General features: G+C 38.9%; 1 protein-coding gene across 1 annotated transcript in view; it reads left to right on the plus strand.

Annotated features, from left to right (window-relative positions):
• Positions 1 to 2,592: 2,592 nt before the first annotated feature.
• LOC116165687 overlaps positions 2,593 to 25,265 on the plus strand; it is a 40,223-nt gene continuing 17,550 nt past the window's right edge. Inside the window, exons 1-2 of the mRNA XM_031480341.1 lie at positions 2,593 to 3,040; positions 10,602 to 11,508. Of these exons, the coding sequence (XP_031336201.1) occupies positions 10,892 to 11,508 (617 nt within the window). The 5' untranslated portion in view covers positions 2,593 to 3,040; positions 10,602 to 10,891. The remainder of the gene's footprint in view (positions 3,041 to 10,601; positions 11,509 to 25,265) is intronic.

Raw genomic sequence — 25,265 nt, forward strand, 5'->3', positions numbered from 1 at the left:
CAAAGGCAAGAAGTCCTACAGAGATTTGAAGTTTGGAACCGCCATAACAACTGCGTTGCGTTAAAAATTGTCCGCTGAAACAACAGTGATTCTCGTAGATAATTATATGTATGTAACCTATCGTATGGCTGGCATTTCCAAGGTACACGTCTTCAGGTCGCATCCACAGCCGCGTCTGTGTGACCTAACGACAGTTGTGATATGGCTGCCAAGTGCCAAGCCCAACAGCTTTACTTGCCCTCCGAACCATGTCAGTTAGTCAGAAGATGTTCTGTACCACTAGAAACTGGCAAGTTGTGGGATTCGAACTCGCAACCGGTGAGGTTAGAATCCGAGCCTTGAACCGTGTCGCCAAACTGATGGCACGAGAAGCTTACTCGAATGCGTGAGGAAACTAGGAGGCATTTTAATGTGACCGTGCACCCTGGGCACACGCAACAAAATTACCTTTAGGCACGGTAAGCTCAAGAAAAGTAGAGATGGGTCGGGGTGACTAATGGGACTTTTTTCTACTGCTAGTCAACAAAGGAAAAATAAATAAGTGAATCGGATAGGCGCCACTTGGTCTTATAAAAAATGTAAAAAAAAGAAAATTCTACTACTACCCCGACCAAACAAAAAGTCAAGATTAACATCTTCCCATAAAACTACTGCGTCTTCGACGATAACACGTGCCTTAAGGCGAGTAACCTTTCTTCCATGAATCGATCAGTACTTATTTGTAAAAGGTCATATTTATGTGTACAAAGGATACTCTTATAACTAAGAAACTTAGGCAGCCCTTGCGCATACCTGCTTTTTAAAATATGCGATATGTTTGCCTTCAGATACTATAAGAATCAATATCTCCATATATAAGGATGTTGACATTACGCAGTATGCGCATTCGCCAATCTGATTTCCACAGTATGCGATATGCTTGTCTTTACTAAAAGTATGGTTAACATTTCAAAAAAACATCTAAATAAATATTAAAAATGGTATTGCGCAGTTTGCACATGCGCACATCTGATTTTTACAATATGCGATATGTTTGTCTTTCTTAGAACAATCTTTGGTTAAAATTTCAAAAAATATCTCTATAAATATAAGAAAGTTGACTTTACGCAGTTTGAGCATGCGCACTTTAATCGCCAAGATTTTTCTTGGTTCACATGCCAGAACTACACGGTGTCCATTTTTCGAGTGCCACTATGGGGATCTCCCTTATCTTAAGAGATTTGGTTAAATGAGGGCAAGGTTGCGAATTTTCGTGCTGATCTGAAAAGAAATTGAAAATATCTTCAATAGTTTTGAAAATTTTTTTCATGATAAACTAATCATACTAGACGTTTCTAATTAACACATTATTCAGACACTTTTTGATGGAGATTTCGAATATGGCATCCCGTTTTTGATAACTGGCACTCGAAAAATGGACACCGTGTATAGGCTACTACCGAATGCAAGAAGAACGAACTAAATATCTTGAACATTGTGGTAGTAGTTAAGGCCTGGGACGGACGGACGGTCGGAGAGAGTAGTCATAATACCGCCTTTTACAACATATATGCGTTGGAAAATGCGCTAAAAACCGGGAGGCATTTGGCAAAGATGGCATAATGAGCTTCTGACATATGGATATACTTAGTACACCATTGATACAAGAACTGATTAGGTTTTTTAAGAAAAACTGAAAAAAGGAAAACAATATAAGATAGCACAAAGTATGTTAATTATGCTATTCGAAAAAGGAAATAAAAGCGACCCAAAAAATTATCGAAGATTCATAACAGATAAAATTAGCAAGGACATAAAATAGCGGACGAACAACGCAGGGCTTTAGCTTTAGCATATGGAAGATCATGTAGAGAAGCAATTTTTGTAATGAGACAAATAAACAGAGAGCGATGGAACATAAATAGCCAGCATTTTGGTGGTTCATTGATTTGAAAATGGCCTTTGAGTAGGACATGAGGACACTAATTGTCATATAGCAGAAACATCCCTATAGACGTAGTTAAAACTATTGAAAATAGTCATTATATGTATATGTATGGCCATTGAATAAAAACACTTTTTTTTGTTCAATGGTATGGCGTTATTTCGTAACCTAAACTAGGCAACTTTACATACTCCGGTCAAAGAATGTTTTTTGGTCCATAGGCGCCTTAAACTAAAAAGTTGTCCGTCGAACATTGAAGCTTTTCTTAGCCCTTTCAAAAAGTAAGTTAGAATTTGTTAAATATCTCAGTTTCTTTACACACCCCCGCACGCTAAGGATTTAAAAAGAATGTACAAAATTGAAACCGGTGTGCCCAATGGTAACGCCGCCCCTCTATGCGCAGGTGACATAACAAACCGTAACTGCCAAAAGAAATATTTTTGGGCCTCATTGCATTTGGAGATTATTATATTTTACATTTTCTGTAACCACTTCTTTGCAATAAATGATGTCAGGTGTCGGTTTTTGGTAAATAGTCGACGCATGTAGGAGGAAAACGATTAAATTGCGAAATTTGCTCATACACCGTGTTGTTAACATATAAACACCTTAAAGGAATCAAGGTCGACGCCTATGTAAACCAGACAAGTAGATAATTGATGTTCTTTGGGTGCCGTGTTATGCTTAGTTTATTAATTTTTGTTTCATGGGTTTTTTAATGTAGCGAGTGGTGATATTAATTCGGAAGAAGTTTGTGGCGCTGAATGTAGGTGATCGTTTCGGTTGGAATTTTTACAACCCCATAGTATTTAAAACGTGGCACTAAAGAATTTGAAGTATTTGGCGGTCGTAGCGAGGTGGACGATTGGAGGAACTAGTCGTGGCCACTCCCTTTACTATAAGAGAATGGTTCATCAAATATCCATTTGGCGCGCTATAATCGTTTTTCGCCGTTACAAAAGTGTGGGTTCATTTACATAGTATCGAAACTGTGTGTGAGCGCGCAACCTATTCCAAATGTGCTGAAAACTAAGACTAGTGTAAAAATCATATTAAGTCCGTAGATGAGTGGTAGGGGTGTTAATGGTGACAAATCGGAGCGACAGGCATGTCAAGGTATGTAATTCGCTATTTTATTATTGTCGATTCTAGCCACGTATGAAGCCCTACCTGCTTCTCAGGTAAACCGTCTACCTTTCTTGAGAACTCGATTACATTTTCTTATTATTTATTAGAATGGGATGTTTCCGAATTAAAGGGGCACATCACTCAGGAATTTGTTATTTGGATACCTTTACGCCCGCAAGGTGCAATATACTTTTTTACGTCAATTAAAAAAGTTGCGCTATTAATTTATTTAGGGCTGTAAATTTTGAATCAATTGGTATCTTTCCTGGTTCTTTCTCGCCCCAAATTGTAAGGAAATTACTTTCATAAAAGTGCGCGAAGTTACCGAAATTTTCATTGGGTGCATTATTTTGAAAATTAATTAAAAAATCGCTCGGCAGGTGCACTAAGATGATGTAAACCGACAACATTTGTCCGTTGCGACAGTTGGCTGGTGACTTCCTTTAGTATTTCCTATTCAAATGTAAAAAGAACCAGTTCTTCCAATTCTCATGAATCATATTACATAATTTCAAAATTACTTGTGTTTACGTTACCGAAAACGAGGTCAGTTTGCGTACTGACATTCAAGTACCCAGCTGAAATGTCATCAAGTAAGTACTGCCGGCCAAGTACCTCGGTAAATATCAAAATTTTTCACTAGCTTATAATTATATTTTCTTACTGTTTGATCAATAAAATTATCCGGTTCTCTTCAGCTACAGTATCCATTAAAAAAACGCGGTGGTATGCGAGCGCGTTTCTTCTGAGAGATATTCTTGCCAAACCACGTGCTTTATAGAATCACACTTTTTAAGTAACAGCGAAAATCGGTCGCCACTTTCGTTCATCATGCAACCCTTTGGGTGTTATTTGCTTATATTACTCACCTGGTTAAAAAGTTTGACGGAAGCCCCAATTTCATTTTGCGCCAAATGCACCCCATGAACGAACTTTCATGGGAAGAACGTATATGGCAAATTAGAGGAAGTGCTAAATTTTTGTATTGAAAACGAAGTGTTAAAACTTTCTTCTAAAACTCTTGAGGTTTTATTAGAACGAGCTGGTAGGTATATATTTTCATCACAAAAGTGGCTAATTCCATCTATTTACGTAATGAGTGTTACCCAGTTTTCAGATCAATATCACTTTCCAGTAAGAAGTAGCCGAAGACAGGGACAGATGGGAGACGGCGACCTAAGATATTTTAGGATTCTTTTACTTACTCCAGCCCATGAATAGATAGAGGAAGCAGTGTACGGAGATATTTTGCTGCACATTGCCCATAACCCATAACTAGAAGGAATTTTTACCAACAATTTAGATTTAAAGCACCTTGTTCGGTGAAAGGTAAACTTGAAGATCGAAAGTAATATCATTTCTTGTGGTATTTTCTAATTAGGTTTGTTCCACATGGGAAGAATTCATGATGAGTCGATCAGTGGTGTATTATTGGCTAAGGTGTGTTAATAGTGACTCAGAGAGTATAAGTAGCTACCTGGACTCTAGAGCAACAAATTCTATGGGACAACAGGTGCGGAAAATTTGTAGAGCGACCTCTGTTTCTCCACCACAGTGTAGACATCTTCGACAAGAAGTTGAATTGGTGGTAGATGGTAGAAATCGAGGTAGAAATCATAAATCATTCAGAAGTATACTCAGAACTGGTTTGCACAATAGACAGCGTGCTACAATGGCGTTAGCATTTAAAAGAGCGCTTTACTGTCCACGGAGAAAAATGTAAATGAAAAACATTCTGGGGACAAATCAAGCAAGCAAAGTCCCGAAAGGCTATAGGGACACGAGCAAGACACCAGTACTGGTTAATATATCACAGGAATATTTTCATAAATGGGAAATGACACTGCGCATGTGCGTATTTATAATAAAGTTGACGTTGCCGAGCCCGCACATGCGCGGATTTGATTTTTGCTGTCTACCTACGCTACACGTTTGTTTTTATTAGAACTAAAAAATATCTATACCAAAATAAGAAAGTTGGCTTTGCGATTTGCGATATAAATTGGATTTACTAGAAGCATCTGTGGTTAAAATTCTTAGGTCAAAGTCTGCGCACGCGCACTGCTCATTTTTAGTATTTGCGTCTGTTGTTAAAATTTCGAGAAAATATATGTATATAAGAAAATTGACATTAAACTGTCTGCGCATGAGCACATTAATCAAGATTTTTCTTGGCTCAAAGTGCCAAAGAACCGAATACAAAATGAACCAACTAAAGGTTTCACTACAAGGTTTCAAAAATACTTGGTTACATGCCGTTATGCGGACCACGAGCCACGGGCATGAAATTAATAACAAGGTTTTGATAGCGCGCGTATGCATAGAATTTATCCTAGAGCAGATTTCGGTACAAGACCTGGAAATCGACATCTTGGACGGTGACGGAAAGTCGACTTTTCCGCATCCGTGCGACCACGTGCGAACAAACATTGACGAGACCGTATTTTCTTCCTAATAATAATGGCAAACCAAATTTTGAAACTGGTGTTAGATTGGATTTTATTCCAAGTGCCTATGCATCAAATTTTATTTAAATCCTTTTGTAATAAAGAAAGTTGGAATTGCGCATGCGCAAGACAATATATTGAAAGCGACGTTAGTTTTATTTATATTCACAGTGTTTACTTGCATTCAAATATCTTGATAAATAAACAAAATTAGCATTTTTGGACACTGCGCATGCACAAAACCAAAAATATCGGAACGTCCGGGAACCCTCCATGCCCCATATCGCCCAAATCGGTTCATTCGTGTAGACGAAGTACGTGTGACAGACGGACGGATATACGACAAACTGCAACCAATTGCTATTTTTCACTTTGAGGAATCTACGCTAAAAACTGCTTGAAGGTATCTTAATTAAGAGTTTTCAACAAAAAAATTGCGGAAAAAGCCCGACCAAAAAAGGCGACCAACGGAAGATCCGACAGTTTCCGTTCCGTTATCGAGTATACAAGGCGGTCGATTGTAATCGGCGTTTGATACAAAAAAGGCGGCATATGGAAAATGCTACAGTTGGTCCTTACCCCATCGAGCGTACAAGGCGGTCGATACGAAAAAGGCGACCCATGAAAGATGCGACAGTGTCCCTTCCCCTATCAAATGTATAAGGCGGTGGATGGTAATCGGCGGTCGATACGAAAAATGCGGCCCATGGAAGATAAGAAAAAGGCGAATCATTGAAGGTGTGACAATTATCCCTTCCCTTAGCTAATATACGAGGCTGTCGAGGGTAATCGGCGGTTAATACGGAAAAAGTGCTCAATACAGGAAATGCGGTTGACACGAAAAAAGCGATCCTTGCTAGAAAAACGTAACCCTCCATACGACGTGGTTGTTCTCTGAAGAGTTCAAGTTGAATGTGTACGCTTCCAAAACTGTTTTTATTAAAGCATATCCACAAGTGCCATTTATTTTGTGTATAAGTCGAAGTAAACCAAAAATTGTATTGTCTACCTGTTACACTATATAATAACTGTTAATATACACGTTTAACTCAGCATATTTTAATTTAGTAGACGAGCAAGTTAGCATATCCCACAAAATGTAAGCTGTCATTTCTGAAGCTGTCGGGTTTTTCAGTGTTAGCAACTTCAGAATATTACCTTAAACCATGAGGAATGACGAAATATGAAGTAACAATGTGAGGTTACATTTCGATAAAATGAACGGCGTCTTCATCAAAACCAATCTGGCTGACTGCCCGCAGATGAACGAGCTTTTTTTACCGTCGTGAAAACGAGCAGTCATTTCGTTGTCTTTAGTATTTAAGGAACACCACTTCCACCATAAAATAATCTCCTTTACGAATTTCACATACCATCAATCACAATTAGACTCAATAACACCAGCTTCACCTCTTCAACATGAAACGCGCAATACTTACCCTATCTCTTAACAGCGATAAAACACGTGCGTTAATTCATTTTCGCCTAATAAAATCCGCACAAATAGCGGCAGGTGTGCGAAAGATCATATTGTGCAGTTTATTTTTAGTCCAGTATCCCAGTTTTCAGGATCACAGACTTCATGGTAACTTTAAAATTTCCGTCTTCCTTTAACCACAGAAGCTTCTAGTAAAGGCAAACAAATCTCATATAGGCAAAAGCAGATGTGCGTATGCGTAGACTGCGCAATGCCAACTCCTTATTTGTGGGAAATTTTAACTAAACATCCTTCTAAAGTAAAGGCAAACATATCGCATATTTTAAACATCAGATGTGAGCATGCGCAATGCCCACTTGCTCATTAATGGAGACTTTTCTTTGCAATTTTAAGCACAGGTGCTTCTAGTAAGGAAAAACATAGCTCGCATAGCTATGGCCTTTTGGGAAATACTGATCAATGGCATGGAAAATGCGAAAACCTTTTTTAATAATTTTTTTAATACGCTTATTTTATCGTTACACCCAACTTGCGTTCACGTTTCCTATGCAGCGGTACATATGTAAATTTTTAAATATGACGAGCAACATTAGCTCATCTTCCACGCATTGATCGGTATTTCCCAAAAGGCCATACCTATGTGAACTATGTTCGGCTTTACTAGAACCATCTGTGGTTAAAATTTCAAAAAATCTTAATAAATAAAAAAGTTGGCATTGCGCACTGAAGTTAATAAAGATGAAAACGGTAGAAGTAGTTAAGGCCTCGGACGGACGGAGGGACAGAGAAAGTGGCTGCAATAGCGCAACCAACCGATGTTATACCTAATATGTTTTTATGTATTGTGGTGTATCCAGACCAGTCCCAAGAGACTGCGCAACTCAAGATTTTAATTCAAAACTTTCCCTCCCAAACTAATTGAACCATTTGAACCCCATGCCACATGATAGTCTAGACAAAGCTACCTAACCTCAATAACAAATACCAGGATCACTTACACTACGTTGTGTTTTAAAACTCGCTACGAGATATGTGTTGCCTGTCGGAGTGAGGATCAAGTAAGGAATATAAATAGAACAAGTACATGTTTTAAAAACGGAGATTTAATCCAAATAATTCACATTGCAAGATTCAGTTTATAAAGTGATAGTTCACCGAATACAAATATAACAATATGTGGGAAAAAAGAACTGACCAAGAAAAAAACCAGTTAACAAATTAATATTACCTAAACTTTGTAGCAAATTAGTTGTCTGTAATGACATAAATGTAGGTTATGATGGTTGTCAAAGTAAATTGTCGAATCATAGGTTCCACTGGCATTCCTAAAGAATTAATATTTGACACATATAACATAAAAAACAATCCTTAAAACATTACAAATAAATTCAAATTCACATAAGCTTGGATATTGGATGGCCAGTCCAAATCCCATACCGCGTAGTCTTTAGTTGCTCTGGTCATGACCTGTCAGCATTGTATGAAAACGCTAGGAGTTGGCCTCTCAGAAGAGCATTTCACACAGGATACAAAAAAACAAAAGGACACAACGAGAACACACCGTACGCTTTTAGCAGATCTCTGCGCAAGTGAGGCCGGGCTTGGCCAGCGCCCTCATGTTCCACTAAGCGTGACCCCAACTCTTTCATTCATTCATCTCTGGGGCCAGTCCAACCCAATACTTATAAAGTGCCGGGTTATAAAAGACCGAACGCCAGGCTCCCTACCTCATGAGTACATGACAGTAACACGATCAAAAGACCAAATCATGACAACAAAAATAACAGAGCAACCATCGACTCGCACGCATACATAATTATAAACAAAATATTGTAGGCTTCGATAGCAATGCCGGCAAGATGGCTCTTTTCTAAGACACAAAAAAACAGTACATATAAACATACATATATCTCTACGTATGTCAGGTGTGGACTTTTTGCCACCTTCATCTGCTACGTCAAATCGAGATTACATATCGAAATTAAATATAGCACAATACATATTCGAAACAAGCCACCCCGCCAAATATTAATAATCATAATTACCCAGTTCAAATAAATAGTAGGAGCATAACGTTAAGTATCACATTATAACAAAACAAAGGAACATGTCGGGGCAAAAAATTAGTATAAATAGTATTAATTCTCAATACCAAGTGCAATATGCAACAATCAACGACCTAACATACGTCATTTGCCATCAGATGAAGCACCCTGTAAATAGACAGTAACATATTCATGCAAAAAAATATGCTGTAATAAATTGAATTATAGATTAACAACGTAGTGTCGATGTTTCCAAATACAGCACATCCCCGAATCGCTATAATATTTATTACACCGTTTAATTCTGCATACTCGTATTGAATACCATCCCTAAGAGAACATACTGTATCTAAATATAAATAAAAACACGTAAATCGGTCAGAAATTCATGTTACGGGTTGGCTGGTAAAATCAGGACTAGGAACAAAGGGATACTGTCAATTGAAAAACAACATATTTACGTAGAATTTAATTGAAAGTATGATCAGCATAATTATAAAAGAGCAATTTGTATTTATAATGCGCTATAAATCACAATGCCCATGCTGTACTGGAATGTTGTTATTTTGGCCTATAATCTAACACAATCATATAGTTGCTAGATGGATGCAATAAATGTAAAGATAAAAGTATACGTTACTAGAGTAATTGTAATCGAAACAGTCACAGTAACTAGGTAATTGAAACGTAAAAATACCACTGCCCTGTGCCCTCAAATACATCTGCCCAAATTTCTCCTTTAAGCAAATCCTAGACGAAAATTGTTAATATCGACGCGCCCACAGGCATCGGTCGATATGGATCATTAACTTCCCTCGTATAACGTTGTTTGACACTTTTATTGTAAATTATAGCCCATTTGAATGTAGGGCAGAGAAGAAAAAAACACGTGTTCCACGGAAACGAAACATAGCGCAATCTTGAATTCCTTCGTTGCGGCCGGGGGCGGATTCGGGAATATTTAAATCGAATTTTAGCGGATAAATGCGGGTCCATTCCTTTTATGTAAGAATGTATAAAGGGCTCTTGAGAGATGTGGCGCACTCAATAATTTGGGCCAGCCGGCGCCCCCTTACGAACACACTACAAATTGTAAATGTGAGCAAAAGGCGTTATGTCCAAATCGATTTGGCCCGGCCGTGGTAAAGTGTTTTGCAGAAGAATCTGTGCAACATTTTATTCCCCATTGGTGGCTTTTAGATAGGCGGAACAAAGAACTATAACTGATAAGCGAAGATTATTTTCATTATCCCATTCCCACGCTACCCTCAACTAGAGGGACCAATGACAGTCCGGCTTTTAAAAAATTTCGTTGTGTCGGAACAATGCCACTTCTTCATTGATTACTGAGAAATGGAAGATTAATCGCTGGTTAATTGCATAAAGTGATTAAAACATAAATGCATACTTGTATAATTCATTCAATTAGTTTTATACAATGCGTTCTTTCATTATGAGAGCTACGATAAACAGCCGTAGGGCGTTAACAGTTCGGTCTTATTGTACCAGCACTTCCTCTTCCTTAATCGTAAAAGTAGCAGTTTCCAAATTTCGTTCTAAATTATTTGACCCGCTAGTGAAGTTTATTACGTGTTACTAAATGGCACTGTGTGTTTCAGGTCATCTCGCCTAGAAATGCGTCCACTTCGTCGAGCATAAAGCGTTTCCGCATTACTTCAACGGTAGAAGATGGAATTGTTACGAGAACGCGGGCAGATTAGTTTGCGGTGCACATTATCGGTCGACCTGGTGAAAAATGAGGGATGAACATTTCAAGTATGTCTGTTTTTCAAACTATGTGGAAACATTATGTGAGTGATACAAATCATCGATACAAACGTACGTTGGAATATTAATGGAAGGTCTCGGATAACAGTTATCCGCGGACAAATGCCTGTACCACTACGAAATGCTGAAGCACATGTTAATAACGAACGGCGGCGTGGGCAACCGCTCGTCCCGACAGGATAACTCGATGGTACTGGAGCATCGTGTCGATCAAGTTGCCCATAGATACAGATCACCAATGGCGAACACCTCCAGAATCCAGCAGTATCCTCTGAACGTATCCCAGTTGACGCACACGACCAATTTGGACAACTCGAAGCACTCCATAGGGAACTCGCTGTTGTCGACGGGAAATAAAACTTTGAACGGGGGCCTCAACATTTCGAGGGTGCGCAATCCGAGTACCGTCAACAAATTTATCACCAAGTCGAAACAAATAGGTGTTAAGGAAATGCTAGTGAGTTTGGGACTTTTATGTTTGGTCAGTTTGCTGTTAGCGTTGTTGTCGTTAATTTTTTTATTAAAAATTTCACCTGTAACAGCTCACGATATTAGAGAACTGTTGAGGGCGGAACAATTAACTGTGATTACTGCTGAGGAATATGTGGTGGTGTACGAGGTAACTTTAGCATTATGTGCGCTGACTCTATCCCTAAATCTGTGCTGTCTGCTGGTGTGCGCCATCCAGTTTCTTTTTGCCGTTAAATTAGTCAAAAGCCAACACGGAGGAAGTGACAGGTAAATTAATTTGTTATTTTTGCACTTCAAACTTATAGTAGAGTGCTCGTTGCAAAGAAAGTCGTCTAGAAATGACTTCCGTGGGGGTTTTGGTGTCACAAGCTGAAATTCACAAAAAATGAAAGGTCATCATATACTGATTCTAAATGTCAAGGCCGTCCAAAATCGGTCCATGCATTAGGGCACAAAACGCGAAAAACGAGTTAAGCACATGTACGGAAAGACGAAAAAATAACGAATTTTTTGGTATATAAATCAAAATTTTCTTTGTACAGTGAAAGTAATAATAAATTATCAAACGTTTCCAATTACATTGGGTTTTACGGAAGAATTAAACTTCAAACGCGATTATCTCAGTTCGATATCCCTAAAAATTTGACAAATTTTGAGCAACTTTTGCGTTTACATCGTATTATTTAATAAATGGAAGCCTATATCAAAAAGTTTTACTCTTAAAAAAAGTTTCGCTCATCGTTTATCTTTACATTGCACTGAGAATTATAATTTTATGTGCAATAGTAACCAAAATATGTAATTAAAAGTAAAACAACGAACTTTTTACTCACTTACAAACGAAGCGCTTTCGCTCCGGTGAATACAATCCATCTCTACATTTCCCGTAGCTCCATTTCGCTCTTACTCATAGGTACGTTCTCGACACGGGTCGGGTATACCAAAGCTTTGCCAATATAATTGATACAGATAATATTATTAATTACATAAATCAATGAATGTGAAACTCAAAAAGAGACCAAACCATAATTTTAAGAAACATAAAAAAAATTGTAGATACAGAACATCGCCTTATACTTACAACCCCAGGTAACTTTTTAAATGTGTCATACTAAATGATATGCACTTAATAACAAAACAATAATACCCTAAACTAACACGTAGCAGTAATGTGATTTCTTTTCCTAGGTAAGTGCATTAAAAGAATGACAAATAGAAAAAATTTGATTCCATTTATTTACAACCTTTTCGTCAACTGAGCATTCAGAATCGCCGTGCTCTTAGATGTGATGTCAGTAGAATTTTGCACGATCTTTGGACCATGCTGGGGCATAACTTACCCTTTATACATTCAGTGAGAATTTAGAACAGTTAAATTGTTAGGAATTGGCCGCAATGTGATGAAAATGGGCAAAAGTTCGCTTTTTCTACTAATATAAGTACTATTCATTGTGGGGGGCAATTTTGGACAGGGTGCCATATTTTGATTTAAAAACACACCCTTAAACAGTGAGTATTCTGTTGGTGGCAACTTATGGCTAACTTTTGTCCATTTTCATCACATTGCGGCCAATTCCTAACAATTTAACTGTTCTAAATTCTCACTGAATGTATAAAGGGTAAGTTATGCCCCAGCATGGTCCAAAGATCGTGCAAAATTCTACTGACATCACATCTAAGAGCACGGCGATTCTGAATGCTCAGTTGACGAAAAGGTTGTAAATAAATGGAATCAAATTTTTTCTATTTGTCATTCTTTTAATGCACTTACCTAGGAAAAGAAATCACATTACTGCTACGTGTTAGTTTAGGGTATTATTGTTTTGTTATTAAGTGCATATCATTTAGTATGACACATTTAAAAAGTTACCTGGGGTTGTAAGTATAAGGCGATGTTCTGTATCTACAATTTTTTTTATGTTTCTTAAAATTATGGTTTGGTCTCTTTTTGAGTTTCACATTCATTGATTTATGTAATTAATAATTATCTGTATCAATTATATTGGCAAAGCTTTGGTATACCCGTGTCGAGAACGTACCTATGAGTAAGAGCGAAATGGAGCTACGGGAAATGTAGAGATGGATTGTATTCACCGGAGCGAAAGCGCTTCGTTTGTAAGTGAGTAAAAAGTTCGTTGTTTTACTTTTAATTACATATTTTGGTTACTATTGCACATAAAATTATAATTCTCAGTGCAATGTAAAGATAAACGATAAGCGAAACTTTTTTTAAGAGTAAAACTTTTTGATATAGGCTTCCGTTTATTAAATAATACGATGTAAACGCAAAAGTTGCATTTTTAGGGATATCGAACTGAGATAATCGCGTTTGAAGTTTAATTCTTCCGTAAAACCCAATGTAATTGGAAACGTTTGATAATTTATTATTACTTTCACTGTACAAAGAAAATTTTGATTTATATACAAAAAAATTCGTTATTTTTTCTTCTTTCCGTACATGTGCTTAACTCGTTTTTTGCGTTTTGTGCCCTAATGCATGGTCCGATTTTGGACGGCCTTGACATTTAGAATCAGTATATGATGACCTTTCATTTTTTGTGAATTTCAGCTTGTGACACCAAAACCCCCACGGAAGTCATAATTTCTGCCACGGAGCACTCTACTATTAGAGGAAGTTAGAGATAGAGCGATCGGACGTCTATTACGTAAAAATTAGGAAGTTACGTTCCGCTTTTTACTTTTATACAAATCGAACGGTAGACAAGTTCGTCTAATTAGAGATTTTGGTAAAGAATACCATCTGGGCTGTTGCGTAAACTACTATAGAATGACGGAATGTGCGTCCGTTCTTGATTTTCTCATTGAAAGCCAAACGTTTTCATTTAATTGCTTGTTTATAACTGTGGTTTAAATACTAAGGTGCACGATATCTTAAAATCTTTCTCGACGTAATAAATTGTTGGATACCGCGAGCGCTTTTGTTTTTTTTTCTTTGGAAAAATGAGCGTGAAAGAGGCGCCGCGTGGTTTGCAGGTGTTGTCGACTTGTCAATGTAGCCGCAAGAAATATATATTGTTTAATAATTATAATAATACATATTGCGGCATTTTAGGTCAAGGTTGCTCAAAGTGCTACTTCATAAAACCATTGCGTCCATTATGAGCAATTACCTCATCATTTTACTTTTAATGTGTTTATTTGGGGAAGATACATACCACTATTACATTTGAACGAAAATTACGAATTTTAATTAACCTGAACAAGTGTTAAAGGCGTCGACAAGTAAGCAGAAGGGGGAAAGGCAACCTCCTTTCTGAAGTCACAAGCTTCTTCGCTCCCTAAAAAATGTACAAATATTACCTTTCCATTTCTTTATTACCTAAATAAGCTAGATAAGTCACCGGACATCGCACGACCGCCGTTTTGTTAGCATTCTATTCTATTCGCAGGGGAGCCCGACCGGGCAGCACTTAGGCACACCAGTGACCAGAGGCCCATTGTGCCTACTCCCTTTCTTCGCAACTGAGTTCAGAGCCCGTTCCTCTCAATGAAGGATAGGACCCTGTTTAACCTAAGTTGCTTCATCCTCCTCGGTTCCAGGTATCTCTCCAAGGAGTTGATATCTGTCCCTGATCAAAGCGTCACAATGACAGACCACTTTGCTCGGTAGTTTCATCTGCCTCGCCACAAAACCTGCACGTGGACTCCTCCGCGAGCTCAATGTTATGCAGGTGATAGTCGACCATCCAGTGTCCCGTAAGGACACCGGTGATCTTCCTAATCTGGCTTCTATTCAGTTTTACAAGCTTAGAAGACCCCGATTTGCCAAGGGGCCCTGTTAGAAAGGCCTTGGACTGTCGAAGTCCGGTTACTTGTTGCCACTGAGCCTGGAATTGACTGGTCAACCAGTCTTTAATCCTGGCCCTAACAACGGAGGGAGCAATCCCTAGGGTAGGCTCGGGTCCGACGAAGACTCCACCACTGTCTTCGCGAGCCAACTCGTCCGCCCTTTCATTGCCCCCTATTCCGCAGTGCCCTGGCACCCAAATCAAGCTTACCCTATTAGACTCACCTAATCTATCTAGAGTTCGCCTGCAATCAAGCGCCGTAGCTGATCAGAACCTGTCTACCGACAGCGCCCTCAACGCCGCCTGACTATCGCTGCATATGTATATATGCTTATTGCGGTAACCTCTACGGAGGTTTTCCTGTGCACAGGTCATGATCGCTAACATCTCTGACTGAAACACGGTGCTATGCTGACCAAGGGAGACGCTGACGCTGGCTCTCGGTCGATCACATATACAGGGTGTTTGGTAAACATGCGGCAAAAATGAAAGAGGTTATTCTTGGACTATTCTAATGATATTTTATCCTTTGATGATTTTTGAAAAAACGCATTCGAATAATGAGCCATGATAGAGGATTTCACAAACAACCGTTTAAGTAATAAGGGCAGAAATTACACATGTATCTTCGCAACGAAGCGTTTTTTCAAAAATCATCAAAGGATAAAATAACATTAGAATAGTCCAAGGAATAACCTCTTCATTTTTGCCGCATGTTTACCAAACACCTTGTATACCCATGCCTCCCCCTTTCTGTTTGGGCCCCGTCTGTAACCCACACGAGCCCCTCGGGTTTGAGGAACGGGCAATCCGAGTTCAGCCACTGCTCCCTATCCGGGAGAATGACTTTATAACGCTTTGGTCTTAGAAAGATAGCCCGGATCACATCCCTTCTTGCGAGGAGGGGATCGGTTCTGAGGGTTTCCTCCCAGTTCCGCCCGTGCCCAAGGCTGCCTCGATCCTTCCATTCGTTCCAATCGTTTAGCCGTATGGAAGCTTTCCGAGCCTCTGCCTCCACAGCTAAGTGTAAAAGCTCTAGTCCCAGACGTTCCTCCATGTCCAAGGTTGGCGTGGTTTTTAGGGCTCCAGTGACTCCCAGACAGGCGAGTCGCTGGACCTTTCCTAGCTGCTTCCTGTAGGTTACCCTGCGCATGGCAGGCCACCATACAAGTGCACCATACAGTATTATTGGCCTTATCACTGCAGTGTAAAGCCAGTATACCAGTCGAGGGTTCAAGCCCCACGTACAACCAAAAGCCCTTCTACATGCCCATGGCCTTTTTGCTTATGCGCTCACCTTTCCAGGTCAGGCGGATGTCAATGATAAGTCCCCGGTATTTCACTAACCTGGTCAGATCCAGTTGACGTCCTCGAAGAGCGAGCCCAGCAAGATCCGCTCTCCTTCTATTCGTGAATGAAACAACCTCGGTCCTTTCCGCGTTAACGGAAAGGCCATGGCTACTGCACCACCTATCCACCTGTTCAAGAGTCCCCTGCATGAGCTCTTTCACGGTGTTTGGAAACTTCCCAGTTATGACGATCGCGAGATCGTCCGCGTATCCCTGTGTATACGCTCCCCCCTCGTTCAAGGTGCGGAGGAGCCCGTCTAGTACCAGGCACCACAGCAGTGGAGACAACACCCCACCTTGCGGACATCCTCTAGTAACCGATGAGCTCATCTCCGTCATCCCAATTGAGGATATAATGACTCTGCTTTTGAGCATGGCTCGGATCCATCTTACGATCGACCCATCAATACCAAAGCTTTCAGCAGCCTCACTAATCGAATCGAACGTGGTGTTAAACGCATCCTCGATATCTAAAAACGCTCCCAGAGCTATCCCCCCGGAAGACATTCCCTTTTCCAGCCTGCACACCAAACTGTGTAGAGCCTCCTCCGTGGACATACCAGCCCTGTAAGCATGTTGGAACGGATGTAGTGGTCTACTAACCAGTACGCCATTCCTTATGTATTGTTTTGTTAGCATACGCCGTTTTATATTGTTTTACCGTATAGCATTGTTGTGAGAATGTAGTTGAGTTGTGAAATTTGATTCGGCTCAAGAAAGCACCAATATATCGATAGTCTCATTTTTAGCCGATCACATCGTATAGGTTGGTAAAAATTCGCTGGCATGAGTTTATTTCGCACAAATTTCGCCAAAAATGGGGTATTTTTTAGGTTTGTGTCTTCATTTCTTCAGTGTAATATAGACCTATTTGGTTTTGGATACTGTGTGCTAAATCATTTCCTTCCAAGCTATAATGACATACGACGACTTTGTTTTAATTGTACACCTTATCATTTACTTGCATAAATGAGAGAGTTGCGTTTTGCGCGTGCGTAGTGTGCGCAGGACGATTTTTTGCGCATGCATTTTTTTGCTTTTATTCGTTCAAATTGCCCCATATATAAAAAAGTTGCGTTTTGCGCATGCGCAGTACGCTTTTGTTTGCTTTTATTAGAGGGACCTACTCAGGCCCCGGGCTGTGTTTTAGCGCCCTGGGCTATATTTAGCTCGGCGCCCCCGTAACTAATGTTTGTAATAGTAAAATTACGTACTTACTGACCAAGTTTCATAGGAGTATTTATCTGTATTGATTTTGAAAAAAAATTCACCAAGAACCACAGATAAGAGGAATTGCAAACAATGCAAAAAAATATAATCTAGCAAATCTTTGCGCCCCCCCGAAAGTAGCGCCCTGGGCTGTAGCCCAATTATCCCATTTATAACCCGGGGCCTGGAACTACCACACAATTTTCATTAAAATTGCTTTATAAATAAGAAAGTTGCCATCTATAAGCAATGTGAGGGGCGGGAAGGGGTTGCGACCCGGCGCCTCGGAAGCGCAATCGAACTGCGAGGCCAGCGCATAATGCCGCACATCAATACGTCCACCCGTTCTGCCGCTACGGCATGTTAACTTCACCTCTACGTAGCGGAGGGGGGCGGGATAGTGCGAGCTCAAATCGCCGTCGATTCTAGAACGCGGCCGATCCATATAGGAATTCAACGTAAAAAACGCCATCGTTCTAACCCTGGTCGTTTTCGAAATAACCGCCAAAATAAGAGAAGAGTGCCGTTTGTAAGCAATTTTTTTTGCCTGACTTGTGAAAATGTAGTTCGGGTTGCTTTAGGTGTCGTTGGGAATAAAGAAATTTGATTCGGCTCAAAAAAGCACCAATATAGTCAATCTCATCGTATAGGTTGGTAAAAAGTTTAAGACTACCCTAGAGCGAGCACATTTGGCAATCAAGAATCGCGTATTTTACGTTTGTGTCTTCAGTTTTGGGGTGTAATCTATATTTGGCTTTTATTAGAGGAACCTACCATAACAATCTCGATCAAACTGCTCCTCAAATACGAAAGTTGTCTATTGCGCACGCGCAATACCATTGTTGACACTTTCATTTAATGTACCTACTTTTATTCAAGGAACGTACCATAAACAAGTACCTACAAATTGTGCACAACCCTTGTGCAGGTAAAGCGCATTTTTTTAAACACCCCTATGAAATTTCTTCCATAAATAAGAAAGTTGGCACTGCACATCCTACACAAAACCAAATTTGGAAAATGGCGCTACATTTGCTTTTATTCCAAGTGGCTATGTATCAAATTTCATTTTAATGCCTCCATAAATAAGAAAGTTCGCACTGTGCATGCGCAAAACCAAATTTGGAAAATGACGCTACATTTGCTATTATTGCAAATTTCATTTAAATCCCTCCATAAATAAGAAAGTTGGCACTGCGCATGCGCAAAACCAAATTTTGAAACTAAGTGGCTATGTATCAAATTTTATTTAAATGCCCAATGGTTATATTTCTTCCGAACGTCCCAATCGTCCTTTGTAGGTACTTTCCTTTGACAAATCGATATAAGGAATTATAACCGATCACGACAAGGGATCGAGGAGGAAGACTATGGTTAGTATAAATTCATTCCTTTCGTTGAGACCTTTCATTAGAGTACCATGAAGGATAAAATTAGTTCCACTTCCCCCTTCACCCCGTACTTTGATAAGAGGACAAAAAGAAGGGCAGTAGTTTGTAGAAAACTGTTCTTTTCGTTGAGACCTTTAATTAGAATACAATGAGAGATTATTAATTTTACCCCCCCCCCCTCAGGCCCCGTCGCTCACTGATCGCGAATAAGAGTCGCACGAGAAAGTTATAATTTGTACAAACTAATTTATTTCGATGAGACCTTTCATTAGAATACCATGAAGGGTAGAACATGTGTTTACCCCCCCCCCCCCCCCGAGACCAATTTGTTGTCGTATGTAAAAGTTATGCACGTTTTACTTTCAAAACAGCACTTCAGGAAATAATTCGTGGAGAGCCCCTTTTAGAGAGCGAAATTTGGTATAAGCCACCTACTGCAAAAAATTTCAGGACTCTAGGACCATTCCCCTAGAAGTAGTTGAAAACGGTAGAAATGGGTCCGGATGGACGGACAAAACGCAAACAATAGCATATTTTTTTTAATTCTTAAAAAATGCGCTAAAAAGTGCAGTTTGTTAAGCAATTGGGGGGGGGGGGGGGCGACCCGACGCCTCCAAAGCGCAGTTCAACTGCGAAGCCCGCACGCACAAAAATTGCAACTCGTTGCGTCCCTCCCCCTTCCCCTCCCCACCTCGGAAGCGCCTTCGAGGCCAACGTAAAAAACCGTACCTCCATACGCCCCCCGTTGCGCCCGCTACGTCCACACGACTTTACCTCCACGTCGTGGGTGGGGGGGGGGGGTTGCGAGATCTGCACACTGCGCGGTCGAAGCGCCTTGCGTTCTTTCTTTAGTACCAAGTTATGTAACAATTAAGTACTGAATACACTTATTAAGGATCCTCAGATCCTTTATAGTTTTGTATTGTCGTCCGTCCGTCCGTCCGTCCGTGTGCGCTCTAACTCTTTTTAAAAGTGGCCGATTGTGTTGAAATTTGGTATACGGGTACGTTGGACATTAAGAACGGACGCTATTGATTTTCAGGAAGCTGGTTCAACAGGAACAAAAGTTATACGACTTCGAGTGAATCGGGAACAGGAAAAACTGCGAACTCAATATAATAAAAATTAACATATTTCATTCCCTAGGTCATGTATCGAGTTCGGACTTTCGCTAGATTATTCCCTATGACTCTTAGATGTGTAACAATTCAATATAACTCTTCTCTGTGGTCTCGGTCAAAAGTTTTAGAACAAAATGTACCCAAAATTATTCTTTACACATGAATTTAGAGTTGTAAAAGCTTTCAAACGCATTATCTTGATGCTGAAAGAGTTGATAACGTGCACGTTTGATAACCGCATGTGTGTGATTCAAAAATGTTAAATTATTTTTCTGAGGCCACATGGATTTTGATCAAAATATGTCAAAATCGTTATTTATGCACCAAGATCGTTGGGAAAAAGACTACGCGCATTATCTCAATGCCCAAGACATGAATTTGATGCATTTTTGGCGACCACGTGGATTTTGATCAAAACATGTCAAAATCGTTATTTATGCACCAAGAGCGTTGGGAAAAAGACTACGCGCATTATCTCAATGCCCAAGACATAATTTGATGCATTTTTGGCGACCACGTGGATTTTGATCAAAACATGTCAAAATCGTTATTTATGCACCAAGATCGTTGGGAAAAGACTAGGCGCATTATCTCAATGCCCAAGACATGAATTTGATGCATTTTTGGCGACCACGTGGATTTTGATCAAAACATGTCAAAATCGTTATTTATGCACCAAGAGCGTTGGGAAAAAGACTAAGCGCATTATCTCAATGCCCAAGACATGAATTTGATGCATTTTTGGCGACCACGTGGATTTTGATCAAAACATGTCAAAATCGTTATTTATGCACCAAGATCATTGGGAAAAAGACTAGGCGCATTATCTCAATGCCCAAGACATGAATTTGATGAATTTTTGGCGAAAACGTGGATTTTGATCAAAACATGTCAAAATCGTTATTTATGCACCAAGATCGTTGGGAAAAAGATCAAGAGCATTATCTCAATGATCTAAACATGAATTTGATCTATTTTTATGGACCACATGGATTTTGATCAAAACATGTCAAAATCGTTATTTATGCACCAAGATCGTTGGGAAAAAAACCAAGAGCATTATCTCAAAGCCCAAGACATGAATTTGATGCATTTTTGTTAACTATAAAATGTATTTTGTAAGATTAAAATAAATTGTCGTTAAAAGTGATTGTAATACTGAGGATCCTTCGATATTTCGTTGTATCGGTTTATTTTAAATGAACTAGATAGGTCCATGGACCTATCACTCCATTTTTATTAGCAGTCGCCGTTGTTTATTGTTTTACCCTCGGTTTTACCGTTGTATAACTTTTTTTTATGTGATTGTGTAGTTGCTTTAGTGTCGGTGGAATATTTTAAACTCGATTTTAAACATGGAAAAAAGCGAAAAGAAATTTGATTCGGTTCAAAAAAGCACCAATATATTGATAGTCAATCTCATCGAATACTTTGGTAAAGATTTTAAGAATACCCTAGCTAGAGCGAGCACATTTGGCAATCAAAAATCGCGTATTTTACGTTTGTGTCTTCAGTTTTGGGGTGTAATATATACTTGACTTTTATTAGAAGAACCTATACCATAACAATTTCGATCAAATTGCTCCTCAAGTACGAAAGTTGAATCCGATTTTTGACACTTTCATTTAATGTACTTTTATTAAAGGAACGTACCAAAAAAAAACGATCAAATTCCTCCACAAATAAGAAAGTTGTGTATTGCGCACGTGTGTGTAATCGCGTTTCGTTTAATGCTATGGATTGCAAACGACGACTCTGTTTCAATTTTACACAAATTCTGTAATCATTTACTTTATACTAACAAAAAGTCCAAAGAATTTCACCGAGAACTGCCCATTTTGCGCCCATTTGGATTAATTATTTTATTTTCACTTTAGTGTCGTTTTGCGTAGATGCTTTTGAATTATTTTCTGGCGCACAAAGTGAAACACGATAGCCCCATACTTCTTCTTTCGAACGCCGTGTCAACGGTTCGAGTACCTTCAATATTAGTGAAATTATTAATTTTTTTGTAAAGGTATGCAAAATTCGAAAAATGAAAATTTGACCATATCGCCAAAACTGTGCATTTTTTATAATGACATTTGGTTATTTTTTGCATTGCCTTCAATGTATAATCATCTAAACTGCTATGATTCATTTGAATATACCTAGTACAGTAGTAAGATCGTATTTTTCTTGCGGTTTGGCGCCGAAGGATTCCCCCCCCCCCCCTTGTGTTATATCGCAAAAGCTGTATCCAGTTTGAATTTAATGTAATGGGGTTAATAATGAACGGAGATGTCAAAAGGTCATTATGCGGATCTCTCTGTAAATGGGAGGGCGAGGGGAGGACCCAGAACACGAGGGACAATAAATAAATAAATTACATTTTGATATGACACTGACTATGCTCAGTTTGAATTTTATGCAATTCGGTTCATAACTGACGGAGATGTCAAAAGGGCTTTCTTTATTTTTTGCCCTACATTGCCAATTGACGATCTCCGATCTACAAATTGGAATCCAACTGCAAAATTTCAACGTAATCGGTCCATCCGTTCTCTTTTAAACCGTTAGACATGCAGCCATCGAGCGAGCGAGGGAACCAGGCGATTTGGAAAAAGCATACACGCCGCTAAAAGGAGTCCGGGGGGGGGGGGGGGTTAGTGGAACTGGTACTCTAATGAAAGGTACCAACGAAAGCAATTCATTACTACCAACCCAACCATAATCCTCTTCCTCGACCCCTTATCGTGATCGTATATTCCTTTACGAGTTCCTTTATATCTCCAGAATGAATTGTCGGAAGAGGGTATTCACAAAGGGCGATTGGGACATCTGGGAGAAATATATTCATTGGTGATGTCAAAACTTGGGCAAATATCTCGAAAACGATTCGTCGCAGGAAAGTACTCTCAAGGGTAAAATGAATCGACTGGACGACACATCTATTGGTACCTTGACAACGAAGTGTCGGAAGAGGGTACTCATAAAAGGCAGGATGAGGCAATACCTATTCCGTGCAAATATCTGCAGAATGGAGTGTGGGAGGATTTTGAATGTATGCCAGGCGGTTTTTAGATAGATGTTCATGTTAATGTGTAAAGAGCCTCCTCTCTCCAGTAATCATCTACCAAGAAAGTAAACATCCATCCTATCACCTTATAACACAACCATTTACTAAGCTATTTCGGTTTTAAAAAAAATGTGCTTTATCTGCACAATGTATACTTGTTTTCATTTTACCTTTCCTTAGATCATAACTTAATGGCACCAGGTAACATATACAGTGATATTTATTAAGAAGTAGACATAGGGATTTATGTTATTGTTATTCCTTATGTCTACTTTTAAAAGACAAAATCTCTTCTAAAGAGCGCCTAATTTTATGCATCCGAAATAACTTTTTTAAACAAATCTGGCTGTCATATTAATTAGTTTGAATATGAAAATAAATCTCTTACGCTTTTTAAACTGTTACCGGCACTATACCAATTGACATCATTTATTTATTTTTCTTGAGTTGAATACATCGTGCACGTAGGAAGTTAAAAATACGGAAGCCAAAGTAACAATATTGAAATTAAGTAATGTGACAACCAGCTCTTTATTTGTTTTAAGACCTTATTTTGATTGCATAAACTTCAGCGCTCTTCAGAACAGATTTTGGAGCCTGTTGGCTTTAAATAAGAAGTGCCGTGAGAGAGACATCGATGTATTTCACGGCTCTTTGAATGAATTAATTAGTCATATAAGATCGTAATTACTGTGTAGTTTTAGTTTTAAGTACAGCACCCCAGTGCCATGTAATTGGAATAATTGTATTCTGTATGGTATCTGACTAAACAAATAAATAAATAATAAATAAATTTAAAAGTAGACACAGAGAAAAACAATACACATAAATCCCTATGTCTACTTCTTAATAAATAGCACTGTATAAACCCGTTAGATAATTAGATTACATCGATAATATTGTACGATCAATCTGTAGTGCCTACAGTTCAAATATTGGCATTCATAGGGACTGCATAATTCATCCAGCTGGTCTTGAGCAGAAAAATGCTACTTTTTGCCTCGGCGAAATTTTGGTTTTACCTTAAACGGTTTTTCACTAAACCGAGCACTAAACTATCACGGGGGATTATTATCAATTACGACTACCTAAGAGGCCAACTAAATTTAATTCCTACGGTGCACCTGAAATTGTTTCAGGTAAACACACAGCTACTTACATGTAACGGTACTATTTACTACTATGAAATCGACTTTTGCCTTTAACTCGTGTAACTTTTTCAGATAAAGAGACTCGTAAAGAGATGACCGATTAATAATAGTAATTGAGTTAAATATGTATAAATAAGGAAATGAATTCAAAGATTAGGAGGCCGTTTTAATTACGAAGTACGTACGTTTTAATAATTAGATTGTAATAAGTAATTGGTTTCATTTACCTCGGCGGAAATTATGGTTGAATGAACATAATAAAACCTGAGAACGTTCTCGCCGGATTTATAATTATTCAATACTGCTTGAATATAGGTAGCCGCAGCAATTAAAATACAGTTCATATTTCTCGTAGTCGAAATCTTTCCCATTACATCCAACTTGAAATGATGAATAGGCGCCTTTTTATGGAGGATATTCAGGTAGACTGAATTGTTTCACTGTCTTTTACTTAGGGGGCTTTCTTGAAGGGTAGAAATTGGTTTATGGTTCATCCTTCAAACTGCCGTAGTAAATCGGAATGTAAACGGATCCTATCCTATCGCTCGTCAATGTAAATGATAGATTCATTCACAGGTCAAGTTCTCGAGGATTTATTTTTAGACATTTACTACAAAATTTCTATCGTCACTAGAGAGATTCCAATGTTAGATATGCTTTATTTTACTCTTGGTGTTCTTTTCCTGTTCCCGTATACGAACTTACCCTTTTTAAATTCCTGGTTGATACAATGGCTGTATGACTATTGAATCAGTTCAAAAAACCAATATGTATACGTCAAACGGTGTCAAATAAGTACTTTGTTCTTAATACCATAAATTGTCACCAAAACGTGCTTAACTAGACAGTAATTCAGTACATTTAATTCAGTTTCTACGTCTCCAATCCAAAAATGTTCCCTCGCGTAAATTTTTTATTATTAGCAAATGAATGTCT

Source organism: Photinus pyralis, unplaced genomic scaffold, assembly GCF_008802855.1.
Source record: "Photinus pyralis isolate 1611_PpyrPB1 unplaced genomic scaffold, Ppyr1.3 Ppyr1.4_LG3a, whole genome shotgun sequence".
Classification (NCBI taxonomy): Eukaryota; Metazoa; Arthropoda; class Insecta; order Coleoptera; family Lampyridae; genus Photinus; species Photinus pyralis.